The sequence below is a fragment of the Acomys russatus genome, chromosome 2 (genome assembly GCF_903995435.1).
Source record: "Acomys russatus chromosome 2, mAcoRus1.1, whole genome shotgun sequence".
In the NCBI taxonomy this organism is placed as follows: Eukaryota; Metazoa; Chordata; class Mammalia; order Rodentia; family Muridae; genus Acomys; species Acomys russatus.
The window spans coordinates 25396433-25413961 of NC_067138.1; the positions used below are offsets into that span (position 1 = coordinate 25396433).

Sequence of the window (17529 nt, forward strand, 5' to 3'; positions counted from 1 at the left end):
AGAAGGATCATATCTCAGCATGATAAAGGTTATATGTGGCAAACCTACAGGCACAAGCATTTTAATGGGAGAACGCAGCATTTCCAGGAAAACCATAGAATTCAAGAAGCATATGCACTCTCTCAACTCGTATTCAATATAGCAGTAAAAGTAACAGGGGTGAAGCAGCGAAGTCAAACATCAAGGCTTAAGTCTATTTTGCTAAAAAGCCTTGCCTCCTTACCTGGCCTCATAAGTCACCTTGGAAGAACAGAACAACCGTTGTTTAAGAGAGAGGCATCAATAGCACCTTATCCTCAGAGGGAAGCAATTACTGGTAGAGGTAATGATCTTTCAATGACTTCTTTGGACCACTTTTCAGAACCACACTTTAGCCAGGCCTGCTCAGTTATTCCTAACTCATGCTCCTTGCCTGAATTTGTCTCAATCCAAAGCTCATGTCAATACATTAAAGACAAGACAGGTGTGGGGCACTAGAGCACTGTATGTTCTTTTCTCCTGTGCAGCCACACTGAAGAAATCCAATCTGATTTCATCAAGCTCATTTCTTTAACTGAGTCTCTTAATGGGGACCGTATCTCATCTCTGAGGTCAATGGAGGCAGGACTTCTGCCCTAACAACTGCGGCTAAATAACTATATGCACTGTGACTATTTAATTCAAAATTAAGAGAGAGAGAAAAAAAGGCAGGCCACTGGATAATGCTGTGTAATGTGATTTGTTTATTTAAAATGACTTCTCTCCCAAGTTGCCCAATGATTTATTTAGCAGGCTTTCTTCTACTTTCATCTCAAACCATCAACACACCTTTTGTATTTTAACCATGAATGCTATTTTAACATTTGATTAATATCAGAATCCAATACGCTGACCAGTGAGGACAGATTTACATTAGACCCTTGGCAGCTATGGCAGATTCGTGAGATTTCGGTGATGGCAGATGCTCCTTCAGGCCCTGTATCCAATCTGCTGCAAGCCTAAAGCACTACACACCTCTACTCAAGGCTTCTTTGTTGTTTTCAAAAGATAAACCTGAATGTATTTTTGTCAGTATGCAAGTCTGTGAGGCTATCTCCTATAGTTCTTCATATACCTTCTTCTGTGGCCAGATAGCCTTCAAACTTACTCTGTAACCCCAGATGGCCTTAACTTTGTGTTATTCCTCCTGTCTGTCTCTCCAGTGCTGAGTAAAGACGTTGATGATTATAGGTGTAAGCCATCTCATATGGCTTACCTGCAGTTGCATTGTTGTTTATTGTTTCTTGTTTTAGTTTTTCTTCTTAATTTTCTTCCATTTACTTGTATTTCACCTGAATTTGCTACTTCTTTACCTATAAAGAGTAACATTCCACTCAAGTAAACACAACTTCATCAAAAATAAGCACAAACTCAACTATTCTTAATCTAATGCATCCCAGTTAACACACAAGACAGTTTTCCTTGAGTTTTCCCTTATCCCTACCTTTAAAAGTCAACCATAAAGTCACACTTGAAAAATAAATGAATTTAAAAGGAACAAATATACATTTTAAGACAAAAAATGCAATGATCAAGACAATCTACTGCACAATTTGTCAAAGTGGACAGAGACAGCAGGAAAACCTCCATCTTCAAATATATCATTAACAATACTCGCCTAAATAATAAGATCATTACACAATATGTATTTTCAGATCTGTACATCAGCTCCAAGAAAAAAATAAAGAGATGTAGGACAGGATGGGCAAGTAAAATGAAGGTTCTTCCCGGACAAAACTATATGGGTACCAGGGATTCAAGATTAAACTTCTTAAACAATTTTTTAACAGAACAAAACAGAATGATGGTCTGAGGATACATCTCAGTTGTAGAATGCTTGCCTACAATGCATGAGGTTCTGGTCCTGGGTTTAATGCCCAGTACCACCTTAGGTGGGCAGAAGGAGGTTTCTTTTTTAGACAGAAACAGGATAGGGTATTTCTTAATAATATTTACTAATTATATTAAGAAAAACTGGACATACTCATTTCACCCAGAGTCCAATGAATTCTTTCGATAATTTTGTCTCTCATATTACTAAAACATTATCAATTATTTGGGTCAACTTCATGTTTAAACTATTTTAACTGATTCACAAATGCAGAATTATCAAAGCTGAGTTACTTAAAACTTTTGAATCATCATGTTTGCATTTCCTTAGGCAAATCTGAGCAGCTGCTCTGACAGTGATATGATGGGAATAACTGAGACACTTGAAATCTTTCCCTTTAAAAACACATAATCTGTGTGATGCCAAGTAGTAAGTAGGTCATATCACACAGCTTCTTAACAAGGAAGAATTGTGTGTAGGCCTTACTAGGAGGAAAGAACTAGTAACAGCATGCACTGCCTGTTTCATCAGATATCCTACGTAGCTTAAGAATGTAACAATAAACAAAAAGTGAAACTCATTATCATTTTACCAAAAAAACCAAACAAACCATAGAATAAAGGCAAATGAGCTTGGCATGTGTTCCAGACATCCCACTATGATTCTGAACCAAACTTTAATACAAAGGCATCTATATACAATTTCCATGACTATCTATACTAGAAAGATAGAGTAGATGAGGCGAGCATGGCCTACCTTGTCAAAGATAAATATCCACTTAAGTAAAAGACCCATTGCTGAAGTGCCTCAACTGACTACATCAACCCCTGTTACTGCAGGTACCTAAGAAGTGATGGTCACTTACCACGACGTACTGTCTACATTTAGAGGCAAATGGGATGATGGGTGTCTTTTCCAATCTAATACTTTATAGCTAATTATAGAAAAGCAATCCTAAATTTACTACCATTTAAAATTCTAAAGTTAAGATAACCTCATCATCTTTAAATACTGAGAATACAAAGGGCCCATACAAACTAGTTGTGTCAATTAGCCACTTCCTACTTTAACATTCAATTGCTGTGCTCTTAAATCTCTATGAGAGAAGCAGGAATTTTCCCTGTGTCTTTTGGCAATAGATTCAAAAGCAAAAGTTTCAGGCCTGTAACATTGCATGAAGTCTGTGGTTTTTAAAGCTAAATTATTCATTATCTTGAATTATTATTGCACTCATATGTTGCCCGGAATATGTCTAGAAGAAAAGGTAAGTAGGTCTACAAGCATTTGCTTTCCTTATTAGATAAGCAAGCTCGCATAAAGAAAATCCAAAACGCAATTTAAATAAATCTATATATGTGTAACAATGTACCAACTTCTTATAGAATGAAATTCAACCCCCAACACTACAAACCCATGAAGAACCAGAAAGGAATTATTGTATACAAAGTTCAGACTATTGACACATTCCACTTTGAGATCACTGTGCTAAAACAGCAATTTCTCAATATTTAAGAAAAATAGATTTTAGGAAAGAGACTCTTTCAAATCACTGAATACATAATTTCTGTCATTAAGAGAAATAACTTATGCTTTTTTCTGAGATAATACATTCTAATGAAGTAATCCTGACTTCTAATAAACACTACATTTACAAGAGGAAAGGAATTATCAGTAGGCATTCTTCTTTTTTATTAAAGTTATTTGTCTCTAAAATATGTCAAGTAAGCTTTTAAAGACTCAGGGAGCGGAAGCTTCATGATCTTTTCCCTCAATAAGTTCTGAGGTGGTTCCTCACGCTTCATGGCTTCGCTGTGATCTTTTTCTTCTTCTTCTTTGCTGTCTTCTTCCATTTTTTCATCCTCTTCACTGTCTAGAGGCTGAGGGATGAGCTGATTACCTACAAATACGTAAGTGTTAATTCTCTGTTTAACTCTCTTCCTTTTCCTCTTGGGTGGAGCCCTCTGTGGAATTCCCCTGGCCTGCATCTCATCATTTATGAAGTTTCTAAGTGTGCGTCGGATGTAAATACGAGCCAAGTCTTGAAGATTCCGGACAGCACAAGGGGCTAAAAACAAACACAAAAATAAAAACATTATATAGTACTCACTTCTTCACAAACTTTAGAAAACATTAAACTATAGAAAACTGCTTTGAGCGTCCTTAAAACATGACTTAATGCATACTGAGCAGGGCAGAAAGTGCAGAAAAATGAGGAGAACATCCATGCTGTCATCTATATGCATTCAGAGTCTCTGGAAGAACAAATAATAATTTAGAGACAGGATAAGGACAAAATGGTAAGTACATGAGAGGTTTTAGTCTTTTTTTTGTTTGCTTGTTTTAAGTTATAAGTGTGTACATGGGGAGGAGGGGAAGGATCACAACCGTTGGTAACTAACTCTAGTTCCAAAGGATCTGACATCCTCTTTTATGAAAGACCAGGAATGCTCATGTTGCACATGTATACATGCGGGAAAAAAACCTCATACAAATAAATTAACAATGTAAAATTGTACTTAAGAAAATGAATAAACCATAGGAGACAAATACTTATCAGAAAAGCTCAATGCAACATTTCAATGGCTGCCTGAACTTTGAAGCCCTTGGGGGTACTCACATATGGGCATGTGCGTGTATGTGTGTGTGTGGCTGGAAAGTAAGATAGAGAGAGAAAGGGAGGGAGGGAAAAGGAGAGGGAGAGAGGCAGAGACAATTAGCAAATGCACACACTTGTTCACAGCAAAGAAAAGTCAGATATAAGTTGTGAATAAACAGAGATCCCCAATATAAGAGGCACAGTTTTAAGATACTGATGCTTACTTACATCAAATGCATCACAAAATGGAGGAAGAAGGATCATAAATTCAAATGTACAAAATACCAAGTGTGCCTTCAATCCAAAATTGTTCACCAAATTACTTAACAGATTACTTGTTAAACAATAAGCTGGACACATAACTCATTTAGATATATGACTGGTTTAAACTAGAAAAGTCCCTGAATACAGGGAGCTCACATGTGGAAGAGAGAAGTTAAAAAGATGGAGACCAGATGAAAAAGGGGTGGGTGGGGAAGAGAGAGAGAGAGAGAGAGAGAGAGAGAGAGAGAGAGAGAGAGAGAGAGAGAGAGAGAGAAAGGGATTGTAAGCAAAACAAAGCAGCAGTCACATAAGGTATTGTAGCTTTCCACTAGCTGGTGGGAAAGGCCTCCCTGAGGAGACTGCTTTGCCAGAGTTCAAGGAGCTGAATCATCTAGCAGCCATTAGAATGATATGGGCAAAGAGAACAGCCAAGCCCTAACAGATGCTGAATATGCTCAAGGACTGACTACTGTCTAGCTGGTTGTGTTTGGAATAGCAGGTCAGATGAACACTTGGGTGAACAGGAGATATGGCTACACCGACAGTAAGGAGCAGGACAGATGGGGAGAAACAGACAAAATGTTGATACATCTAAGACACACAGAAACAAATTTGATATGGTGGCTAAAAGGAAAAATATCAAACTAAAACATCCAGTGTGCAGCCTGATTTTCTGGGCATGTGTCAAACACAAACTCAACAGATACAGACAGAAGAACAGGAGAAGGAAGTCCAAATGTGTTTGCTTGTTTGGAATCTGAGATATCCATCGGTATCTAAGAAGGGCCATTTCAGGAGTAATATCAGTAATGCAGGAGACAAGAGGGTTGCTGGGACTTCCTCTGGCCTCGGTATGTATGTGCACAGAGCCATGCACCCTTACACATGTGTATAAGCATACCATACACACACACACACACACAAAAAAAAAGTTTATGTCTTTACTATATAGGAATTTTACTTTACCTATATTTTTACTATAAAGGAATTTTAATTCAACAATAATGACTGTTCTGGAAAGGCATCACATCTGAAGACCTTTGAGGTCTATGTGATCTGGCTGAAATACAGACACACCCTCAGGACACACCTTTAATCCCAAACAATGATGTCTAGTTGAGGGAGAAAGTGATATATCAGATAAAGATCACAAAATAGGATATGCCCAACTTTCATGAGAGGAAAGAGAGGCTACTAATTAGAGTGCAGCATAGAAAAGGGGAGGGGGAGGAGAGGCAGTTTTACCAGGAGAGTTTTACAGAGAGAGAGGGTGAATCTAGAACAAGCTAGACACAGGTGAAGATAGAACAAGCCAGCAAATGACAAAGAGCCATAAGATTAGAACAGATTGTCAAGTAGAGCAATTCAGTTAAAAGATAAGAGAAGCCAATCTGCATTGATCAGGTTGGAGAGAAGTGTGCCATAACAGCTGAGTTGAACAAGCCAGCCATGGTTCAGAACGAGCTAGAGAGGTGAGCTTATTCAGCAGTGAGCCTCAGAGGCTGAAAACATTCTAGGCCTAGAATAGATAGTACAGAGGCTAGAGCTTCCAGGACTAGGCCTAGGTTAGAGACAGAGGCAGTAAGCCTCCTCTAAGACAACACTTATATCTGGTGAATAAAAGTAACTTTTATATTTACAGCCAGAGCTACAGAGACACTCTGTCTCATAAAAATAAACAATTACCACAATAACAAAATTAAGGGAAAGATTAAGAAAAGTCATTTGTTTAAGTACAGAACATTGTGGTTTCTCTTATGCTAACTTCAAATATTAAAGATATTTTTAAAATATTAACTCCACAGAAACCAATGTGATAAAATTTTATAATTTATTATGTATTCTCTGCCTCTGAACTTAAACAAGATACTCTTCTTTCTGAAAATTTGAATCATATTTCTATGGTTTTATATGGCATATAAATCACATTAACATCAAACCATGGGAAAGAATATGATTTTAAGTCAGATAAATATCAAAGGAAAAATTGTCACTTCATTTTAACAAGGTACTGAATATGAGCAGTTTTATTGTTGCCACATCTATTTGGTACAGAGTTTACACATGTATTGTTTTTAGGAGCTTGGGGACCAATGGTCTAGTCTATTCTAATTCCCTGTCAGTAACAAAATAATGTTCTATGAACAAAGAGATACTGTGATTCATATTAACAGAAAGAGAAACTTGTTCTGAATCTCCATTCTTCTATGGAATTTCAGCAAATAGGAATCTTAAAAGGTTTTTCATTATGTGATCATTATACAAAGTTGGGGGGGGGGGGGTAGCAACTCCCAGAATTCTCAACTTGCTCTTGGAGACTGTTGATATACAGAAAGAGTTAATATCAAAAAATGTACCTTTGCCATGATATTAACTACTGTCTCTTGATGCCAATCCAATTTTATCAATCCTCCCCTTCCATCTCCACTCAAATTATTTCTATTGAAAATATATTTCAGAGGGGAGATGGATTGTTTTAATTTGGCCCTGTACATTACCACTGATCCTACTTCACTAACAAATCTGTCTGCCTACTTCCCTAACGTATCTGTCTGCCTACTTCCCTCACAGTTTTCTTTCATTGTGTGTATGATGATGTGTGTTATTTGTATGTGGATGCACACATGCCACAGCACATGTATGGAGGCCAGAGGAAAGCTTTCGGGAGTTGGTTTTCTACTTCTACTGTGGGTTCCTGTATTCAAATTCAGATCACTAGGCTTTGTTCTGCAAATACCTGTGGCCACTAAGCCTTCTATCTGGCCTTTGTTGAATTTATTTCTAGTTTATATTCATATATATGCAGCCAATATCCAATGGTGACTGTCTTATTTGCCATTTCTATTTTTGTGGAGGTGAATGGAAACTGGTAACTTACAGCACAGCATCCATGCCAATTATCAGTTACATTAGGATGTAATCATAGTCATAGCTAAGACTTATAAAAGCTAACCTAAAGCAAATGTCAGATATAGATGCTTCTAGAACTGTGAAGCTTTCAGGAGCAAAGCATTTCCATGGCTACTGCACAAAGCTGAAGAGCCTAACAGAAAGAAATGTGCTTATACACAAAGCACCACAGGCAGAATGTGCCATAGAGCTTTTTTTTTTTTTTTTTAAACTTTCCATTGGGCTACAAAAAACTAAGGTGTAAGGAATAACTTCAATTCTGTTACAATACTGTGAGGAAAACTGGCTTTATCCTGATACTTCTTTTAGCTGGTAATTTAAGTCAGTTCAGTTAGTGTAGAATGGCATGGGTACACAGACTTCATCAAACAACCATAAAACTTGTATAAGCGATACTCATTTGACTGGACACCCAGCACAAATCCTGTTTTAAGTAATCTGGAAGGATGTGAATGCTGCAGCACAGTAACTTCTAATTTTTAACAGACCAAGTCCTTTTTTTTTTTTTTTGTCTTCTTTTTCTTTAACCATTCTTATTTTTAGTTTTTGTGTTGTATGTGGATATTTTATATGCTTTTTTTGTTATCACCAAAAGTATATATAAGCATATTTGTAAAACTGGCTAAGAACAGTTTATAAATTATAAAAATTTCAAAATTTTTCACAAATGAGAGCTTAGTCTCTTTCTAAATGAGATTAATTTTTAATAGACTCACAGAGTCAAAATGGGTGATTTTTATAAATCCTTACAAGCAGTCATGATGTCTTCATAGCATTCTTCAGGATCCAGGTGAAGAAACCTTCAAGCCACTACTGATAGCCCCAGAAAATGACACTTACCACACCACAGGTCACAAAGGTCTCTGCAACTTCTCTCTCAGTTTTCCCAGGGAGAAAATAGCTTGTGGTTTGAGTGTGTAAAACAACAAAGCTCAAACATAATAGTAGGCTGTGCTCACCCACGCCTGTTTCCTGTAACTGGGTGGACAAGTCTATCAGAACCATGCAAAGCTAATCTCTTTCCCTCTCATTGACCTTGCTTAGTAATGAAGTTGAGAGCGCCAGCATTAAGCAGCATTAAGGTATCTAACCTTAATGGATTAAAAAAGTAAGACTTGGCTTTTTACTAACCATTACTACAGGCCACATACTAAACCAAGTAATTTGGGGATATTAGGCTCGTAATTTTTGAAATCATTTCAATAGTTCCAATGTCATATGGCTCATAAGAAAACCAAACAAGTACTGAGAATAAAATGAACTTTGTAGCCATGTTCAATGGCGCACACCTATAATCCCAGCACTTGGGAAGACAAGAGGCAGGTGGATCTCTGCGATTTTGAGGTCAGCCTGGTCTACAAAGTGAGTCCAGGACAGCCAAGGCTATATTTAAAAAAAAAAAAAAAAAAAAGAGCTTATTGTATAAAGCCAAATTCCTATAAAATAAAATTGAATCAGAGGTTCATTTGTAGTTTAGTTTTTTATTTAATATTTAACAAAACCATGACATATTCAAAGCCAGTTAATGGTAGTCACTCTCTCTCTCTCTTTCTCAAGGCCTTCTAAGTCTGGTTCAGATACCTACTATATTCTCTTTGAGACTTTATTTTCTTGGTTTCCAACATCCCGCACACCTAGATCCCTTAACTAATGGCCTAAAACTTTAGATAGAAATTTAGAGAGAAAACAGGAAGTCACAGGTCCAATTCAAAATCCTCTTCTCTACCTTTATCTCTAGTACCCTAAGGTGATTTAATCTATTTCTTGTCCAAGTACAGCTTAGGACACCATCTTTACACTGAAGATTCTCAACTGATATTTCATTTGTGTAATAGGTTTGGGCCCAAACGGCTTCCGGACACTTGTATACTCATAGGCATCTCAAACATAGCCTACACCTCCTTCCAAACAATGTAACACAGACAATCTCAGCTAGTCATTAAAGAGAAAACCAATTCTTTTTCCTCCACCCACATTCCTCACATTGTGGTATGTTTCTGCCTTCAATCAATTCTATCCACACCCACATCGACTATCTTCACAATAACTAGCCTACTTTTGCCTTTTCCTTTCATAACAGCTAGTCTACTTTCCCGCTTTCCTGGTGATGATCGATCCTCCACAGCCCCTAAACATGCTCCTGATCTTGAACCTCTTGTTCTCTTCATGAGCCTAACCTTTTGTAGTCACTATCTCTGAAAGATGCTGCCAGTCAGTGTAGTAGACTTGTCTACAGTCCCAGCAGTCAGAAGGTGAAGGCACGAAGAATAGGAGTTCAAGGCCATCATTGACTTTACAGTGAATAGGAAACCTTGCCTCAAAAAAAGAAGCCAAAATATAAATGATGCTACCCCTGAACTCTTGACCAAGCAGGTTCTTTGATAGCATTCTCAGCAAATGGCCTTGCTTCCTACCACCCTTAGAAATCAGATGCTCTTCCCCTGTAAGAAGGAACCCAACTGAAGCCATTTTGAGTAAAAGTTCCATTTGAATAGGTTTCAAACATAGTTTAAGTTCTCAAGACCTCCCTAGGTAACTGACATCCTGCTTGGCTGAGAGAGATATGTAGATAGGTAACTAGCATCCTAGTTTGCAAGTTGAGACATGAATGCTAGTCAAGTCGCCCCACTGCAGTTGAATAAGTCAACCAATGAGGACAAGATAGATGGACCACACAGGGAAATGTCCCCAGGAAAGTCCCCTATCTCTGAATTGTGATTGGTAGAAACCTGTAACTGTAACTTGGCACAGATGTTTGTGGTTTTTTAGGCTTAAAAGCTCTGTAACATTCTGGCTCAGGGCCACAGTTAAGATCCCAAGTCTGTTCTGTATCCCTGATTGATCAGTAGGGGCTTGATCACATAATACCAACTTGGTATTTGAGCTGTGCTGAATCTAAGCAGACCCTGTCACACCACAACCAGTTACTTTCTACCACATCACAAACTAGTAAGCTCACAGTTGGTATGCCTTTCTTCTTAGTTTTCAGGAAGGAAGCTACAGTGCCCCATTCAACATAAAGATTTTTTATTCTTAAGGGAAGAATAGTAAATCTCCTCTTGCATTACCGCCATATTTAATTCCTTATAACTATATGATCCACTAAATCCAAAACATGAGTGAAATCCCATCAGTGACAACTCATTCTATGAGTTCAAAGATCTACTTACGGAGCCCCACAGAATCCGGTGTGCCATTATCATTCTTACTAGGTTGTACTAGTGGCGCAAAGGAGACGGCAAGGATATTTTTGCTTTCCCAAGTGTTTTGTCCAGTCCGCATAATCTGTGTTAACTATTTGGAGCAAAACAAGAAAGAAGCACTGTGATTACCTTAATATCAAACTTTTACATGAATAATTGCCAACGAGAATGTAACAATTAAATGCAACCAAGCTATTTCCATTTAAAAGAAATCTACCACCCACTCCACAGGATATGCATACCTAGTACTTTTAGTTTGGCCAAGAACCTGTAGTTGAAGAGCTCACAGAACCCAGTGTAGAACCTACCACTATTTTTTAACTAAATGGTCATAGTAAAAAAACTGTCCATTATGAGTAAAGCTTTCAGTCCTTATCAGACTCACAATTTGGCAAACTCCAGAGAATAAGTGTCTGTGGAGTACTCAGCCATAAATGGGGCATCTCTATCACATTTTCCCATACCCCCAAGGCTCAAGGAATATCACAATAAAGAGGGCAGAAAAAAAATTTAAGACCTTAGGGGTCATGGAGCATTGCTAGAAAACAGTGTTTTCTGGACCTGACAGGACCTTAGCACCCACTGGCTCACAGCAGCTGCTCGTCAAAATTTCAGCATTGGCAGAAGGGCCTCAGGAAGCTCCACCCATGACTGATGTAACTATTGACAGGTGATGGCTACTAGAAAATGGAAAGTCAGTTTACTTTAGGGATGGAGTGCTTGTTAGGTTGACCATTCTCCAGTAGATGGCCCTACACCACTGTACATTAGCAGCAGCTTCTACAGGTACCACTACAGATCTGTACACAACACTGTCTCCCCAAACAAACGTCTGAAATAGGTGCAGTCACTTCGTGACTGCACTGTTAAAGAGACAATACTTTCATTACTATACCACTGAACTCACTTTATGCTCTTATATAGCAGCAATAAAAGAGATTCTAATTCTAACTTTAATTTGACACCACAAACAAACATAGTCAGGGCCAGAGAGAGGGTTTAGCTCGTAAAGGTGCTTGCTGGCAAACCTGACATGTGGTTTTCATCTCTGAGACCTACGTGGCACGAGAAACCAACTCCAACAAGCTATCCTTTGACCTCTACACATGTTCTGTGGTATGCCTCCATACACGCAAACTAATATGATAAATAAATGTAATTTAATGTTTTTAATAATCACAAAAAAATGTTTATCTATTCAGCAAACATCTATTTTTAAATGCCCATTATCCAAGACACATATGTACTAAGACACCAAAGTCCTGAATTACAGGCTAGCTTGAGTTACATAATAAAACCCTGATTCATGAAATACAGATCTTCAAATACATCATTAAAGGAAATCAAACACATGAATGATTTTAAGTGTAAACCTTGGAAATTTTCAAGTAAACCAAAGAAAGTGCATGTACCATGTGTATGTGAGTTCAAAACTACACACTGGGCTCTCTTCTCCACACCCCTTCAAAATGAGACACGCATGTCTATTTTTTTCTTTTACTATATGTGCCATGTTTGTGTGTGTGTGTGTGTGTGCATGCGCGCGCATGCATGCATGTTTCTATGTGTTGCTGGAGACGGAACTCATAGCATCACCTGATAGGCAAGCCCTCTACCACTCAATCACATACCTGTTCCTTCTAGAAACATCTCTAATAATGTTTAGCATTGTAATCTACTGAGTCATCTTTCCAGTCCCTCAATAGAGTGTTTTTTTTTTTTAAATCACTTGTTTTATGTATGAAACTAAGCACTTGAAGCCAGTCACAAACCAAACCTAACATGTTACAGATAGAGGACATGCATTCATTCAATCACACACCTTCCAACTGAAGAACTAACTGCCTGGCTGAGGCTGGCTATCAAATGGGCTCTAGTTTCCCATGACACTTCCTCTCTACAGCTGCTGTGCTTAATATATTTAAGGATCTCTTTCAAGCTTCTTTCTCTGCACATACATAGATCTGTAGACTTGTTTCTTCTTCAAAAGTTATAATGTAGTCTTTCCTAATTCATAATTCCCAAGGTCACACCTGTCCTGTGACAAAAGCAGGACAGTGAAGGTACCTGATCCTCTATAGGCATGACCAGGATGCCCCCAACTTTGAGTAAGATCTTCATGTAGTTTTCATGGTCTTTCTGGACTCCGGCTCCACAGTAAATTCGGTCATACTGATGACTGTCAGAAGCTATCTGAAGGCAATTACCCACCACAAATGCAGGTTCACAGAATTCAAATCTGTGTGGGAAAACAAACATTTAATTTTGTTTAAACATTAGCACTTTGGCAAATTCTCATAACCCTGTCCTTGAAAAAGCAAGGCTACCAAAATTAATTTTAAGATAAAATACAATTAGAAATTTCTATTTAAAAATATGTGCGAAATTTAACATTCATCAAGTATATCATTTTGTCATCTGTGGCACAACATACAAGGCATGAACCTATTCGGGCCATACGAAATTTTACTTAGGGCATAGAAATAAATAAAATGAGAGGCCCATCCAACGACAATCTTAAGATGTCCCCAAAATGATGTTCGAGGATGAAAGTCAACGACAGGGAAAGACTTTCACTTTCTTTTCAGACACTTAGAGCCAACAGGAAGGAGAAGGGCTCATTCACGGATTCCTCTCTATGCACTGCTGTTGCTGACAGAAACAGTACACAATTTTGACAAAGAGATACCAATCTACTGGCCATGACCCTTGCAACCACTAAGATCAGAATGGTTTTCCTAAAATTTATGGCCAAGCAACTTACAAGATTGGGATAGAGCGCAAATGAGTGGTGATTTTCCTAACTGTGCTTCTATGGTTTTGCTAATTGACACAAGAAAAAATGTGGTTTCAAGGTTTATCCAACCAGTACTTCTAGTTACAAAGCTGGCTCCTGGTAATATGCTACCTTATATAGACTTTTGAGTTTATTTCTTAAATTCTGCCAACAAAGTGAAAAACAGACTATATAAAATTAAAAGCTTGATGTAAATGCAATCTTTTCCTCCCCTTAGACCTTGGACTCACTGTATGGCCCACGCTGGGCTCAAACTCCTTCAAGTCCTTCTGCTTTAGCCTTTTAAGTGCTTGAGTTACAGGTGTGACCCCCCTTCCCAACCTTTAAGTTGATAGTATAAAATCATACAGAAAGATTAAGCCATTATTTACAAATGAAATAATTTACAGTGAGAGCTTGGCAAAACATTGAAGGATGACTAAATGATTTCAATCAGAACCAATTTTACTTTCTAAAACATATCCTGCCCTTTGATAGTTAATAGTGAACTTACTACATATTACGTTCTCATTAAAATCCACTAAAACATACATCAATGATCATACATTTAAAGAGAAGTCCACCCAGTTTTGCATCCTGACTTTGTTTCCTTACTTTCACTATACATGGGACTAAAGGGAAACAGGAAAGGGTTAAAAGAGCCGGGAGACAGGAGTTAAAAACAGTGCACACTATACTGTCATCTCCACACCTTCATACTGAACCAGGCATGTCCTGGATTGGTTGATTGTATGATTGATCGATTGACTGACTGACTGACTAAGTGCCATCTCACTGAATTTTCAGAATATCCTTCCATCATTTTGTTCTCCTTCAGAGAAGAAGGGGGCACTATGCTCTGGATAGAGAGGGTGTGTTTCCTTTAATGTAACTACGTGCTGTAAGTTGGTTGCCAAGTATGGCAATGCCGCGAGGTAGTGAAATCTTTAAGAGAGCCTTGGTAGGAGGGAACAAGATTATAATAAAGCATCTCAAAGGGATTAACTCCCATGTCACTGAGGTGAGCTGGGGTCCACAGAACTAAGCAGTTGTTGCAAAGCTAGATCGCATCAAAAATGTTGTACAGTATTCCCAAATATGTGCTGATCATGAGATGCTATCTAGTCATGTCCTGATGCATGCCCTGAGGGCCCACCAGGTAGCTTGTGTTCTGTTACAACAACAAAGACAGACGCCCTAGTCTGCTTCAGCATGTATGTATTTCTCTGAAGGTAGATGGAATTACCTGCCTCTAATTTAATGTGAACCATGATGAAGCATTCCTGTGTCTGTGTGTGGTGCTGCTTTGCCCAAATGCTCTTCATTGGCCACCTGCTAGTAATGAATGTCCACTATACTTCAAACTTACACTTAAAATATCAGCTGCACAATGAAATCTTAGTGCTTAAAAGTATTAAGTTATCTACATTAGGGATATTTATTCTTTCAGAGACAAGCCTATATAACCTGTAAAATAGAGTCAAAATATAACTTCTTTTTAGGTTTATTTATTTTATCATTGTATGTATATAAGTGTTTTGCCTTTATGTACAGTATGTACCACGTGCATGTTTGGTGCCAATGGAGGCCAGAAAGGGCATCTGGATCCCCCAGAACTGAAATTACAAATGCTTGTAAGCCATCATGTGAGTGCTGGAAATCAAACCTGGGTCTGTACAAGTGCAACAAGTTCTCTTAACCAGTGAGTCATCACTCCAGCACCAAAATGCTCTTTTTAAAAACTTACTCCCAGTTAGTTCTGTCTGAAAATCTCCGTTCTTATAAAAACCCAATTTAAATACTAATTTATATTACTCTTATAAGTTTCAGATGTACAATTTTTTAAAAAATATCAAAGGGTTTTAAGTTATTAAAGTTATTTTACAAACCTATTAAAACATACACAGTTTTGAAAGCTTCCTATTAACTAAAATACAGGACAGCTTATAGAACTAATACCTAAGAAAACATCATTAGAAGTATAATTAAAACAACACAATATTGTTCATGAATTTTGTGCCTGATTTTAAAACTGTGTGCCTATCCACAAGTTCTCCCAAAAAGCACACACGGTCTAACTTCAGCTATGGGTGCTCACTGCAAACACAAGCAAATCCAAAATAACCACTAAGCAATTCTGCTCATTACAACCCACTTTACAGTTGTGATAATGCTTTAACATTTAGAGGAAAGGAATATGATGCCTTAAGAATGAAGGTAAAAGAAAACAGACAGACCCGGAGGTCAGAAGCTTCCTGTGAAATTAACAGCTGTGATCTGAAAGGTCAGACAGTAATGTCCAGAGCCAGACTATGCAAGATGGCAGCCATTAACCACAGACCTAAGCCCTTAAAATGTGGCCAGCCCAATTGTGAGTTGCGCTGTGTATAAAAGTCATATAAATTTTCAAAGACTTTCTACAAAAAAGTATACTATTTCAATAATAAGTTTACATTGCATACCAATAGACAATGTCTACACAGTTACATCAAAGGACAAAACTCTACACAACTGGCATCTGCTTGTCTTACACAGACAGGTGTTATAATAACTTTCTCCTTAAAATACTTTTTTCCTATGGAATATTTTCCTGGTTTTTGTTGTCTTTTGTTTGTTTTGTTTTTTACATCCCTGAATATGTCTAAGTGTAACTACATTTCTATCACCAATTACCCTCCCCATGCATTTATTCAATTAAATAAAACAAGTAGGAAATACATATTTTACATTACTTTTTCTTTTTTTTTTTTTTTTTTTTTTTTTGGCTTTTCGAGACAGGGTTTCTCTGTGTAGCCTTGGCCATCTTGGACTCACTTTGTAGACCAGGCTGGCCTCGAACTCACAGCGATCCGCCTGCCTCTGCCTCCCAAGTGCTGGGATTAAAGGCGTGTGCCACCACGCCCGGCTACATTACTTTTTCTAACTACCAACTCTGAAAAAGAACTCTAATTACAAACTAAATACAATAATCACAAAAATCAAGATCTAAAGAGAATCTTGCCTAGAAATAAAGTTAAAGGGAAAGTAAATGCCCCCTGCACTCTATAGTGATGTAATGGTTCACAGATTATGATGCTGATTGGTAAACGCCCCCTGCACTCTATAGTGATGTAATGGTTTACAGATTATGATGCTGGTTGGTAAACGCCCCCTGCACTCTATAGTGACGTAATGGTTTACAGATTATGATGCTGGTTGGTAAACGCCCCCTGCACTCTATAGTGACGTAATGGTTCACAGATTATGATGCTGGTTGGTAAACGCCCCCTGCACTCTATAGTGACGTAATGGTTCACAGATTATGATGCTGGTTGGTAAACGCCCCCTGCACTCTATAGTGACGTAATGGTTCACAGATTATGATGCTGGTTGGTAAACGCCCCCTGCACTCTATAGTGACATAATGGTTTACAGATTATGATGCTGGTTGGTAAACGCCCCCTGCACTCTATAGTGACGTAATGGTTTACAGATTATGATGCTGGTTGGTAAACGCCCCCTGCACTCTATAGTGATGTAATGGTTCACAGATTATGATGCTGGTTGGTAAATGCCCCCTGCACTCTATAGTGACGTAATGGTTCACAGATTATGATGCTGGTTGGTAAACGCCCCCTGCACTCTATAGTGACGTAATGGTTCACAGATTATGATGCTGGTTGGTAAACGCCCCCTGCACTCTATAGTGATGTAATGGTTCACAGATCATAATGCAGGTTGCTAATTGCAGCATTAAATGTATCTTGTCCGAACATATGAAAAACCAAATTAAATCTTGGCTTTGGTGTCATTTAACTGAATATCTAAAACCATGCTCATTATTCTAATAATAACTTGAATGTTTCTCCTTCTAATGGAGATATGAAGGAGTCTATTTACCTCAATGTATAGATAAAACATCATTTTGGAAGAAAAATTCAATCTCTAGTGC

General features: G+C 37.9%; 1 protein-coding gene across 2 annotated transcripts in view; it reads right to left on the reverse strand.

Moving 5' to 3' along the window:
* Positions 1-1664: 1664 nt before the first annotated feature.
* Positions 1665-17529, reverse strand: part of Pcmtd1 (protein-L-isoaspartate (D-aspartate) O-methyltransferase domain containing 1) — a 72729-nt gene continuing 56864 nt past the window's right edge. For both annotated transcript variants that reach the window (XM_051159411.1, XM_051159417.1), the window contains 3 exons: positions 12890-13061; positions 10790-10913; positions 1665-3914 (listed from right to left, as the gene is read on the reverse strand). In XM_051159411.1, the coding sequence (XP_051015368.1) occupies positions 3547-3914; positions 10790-10913; positions 12890-13061 (664 nt within the window). In that variant the 3' untranslated portion in view covers positions 1665-3546. The remainder of the gene's footprint in view (positions 3915-10789; positions 10914-12889; positions 13062-17529) is intronic.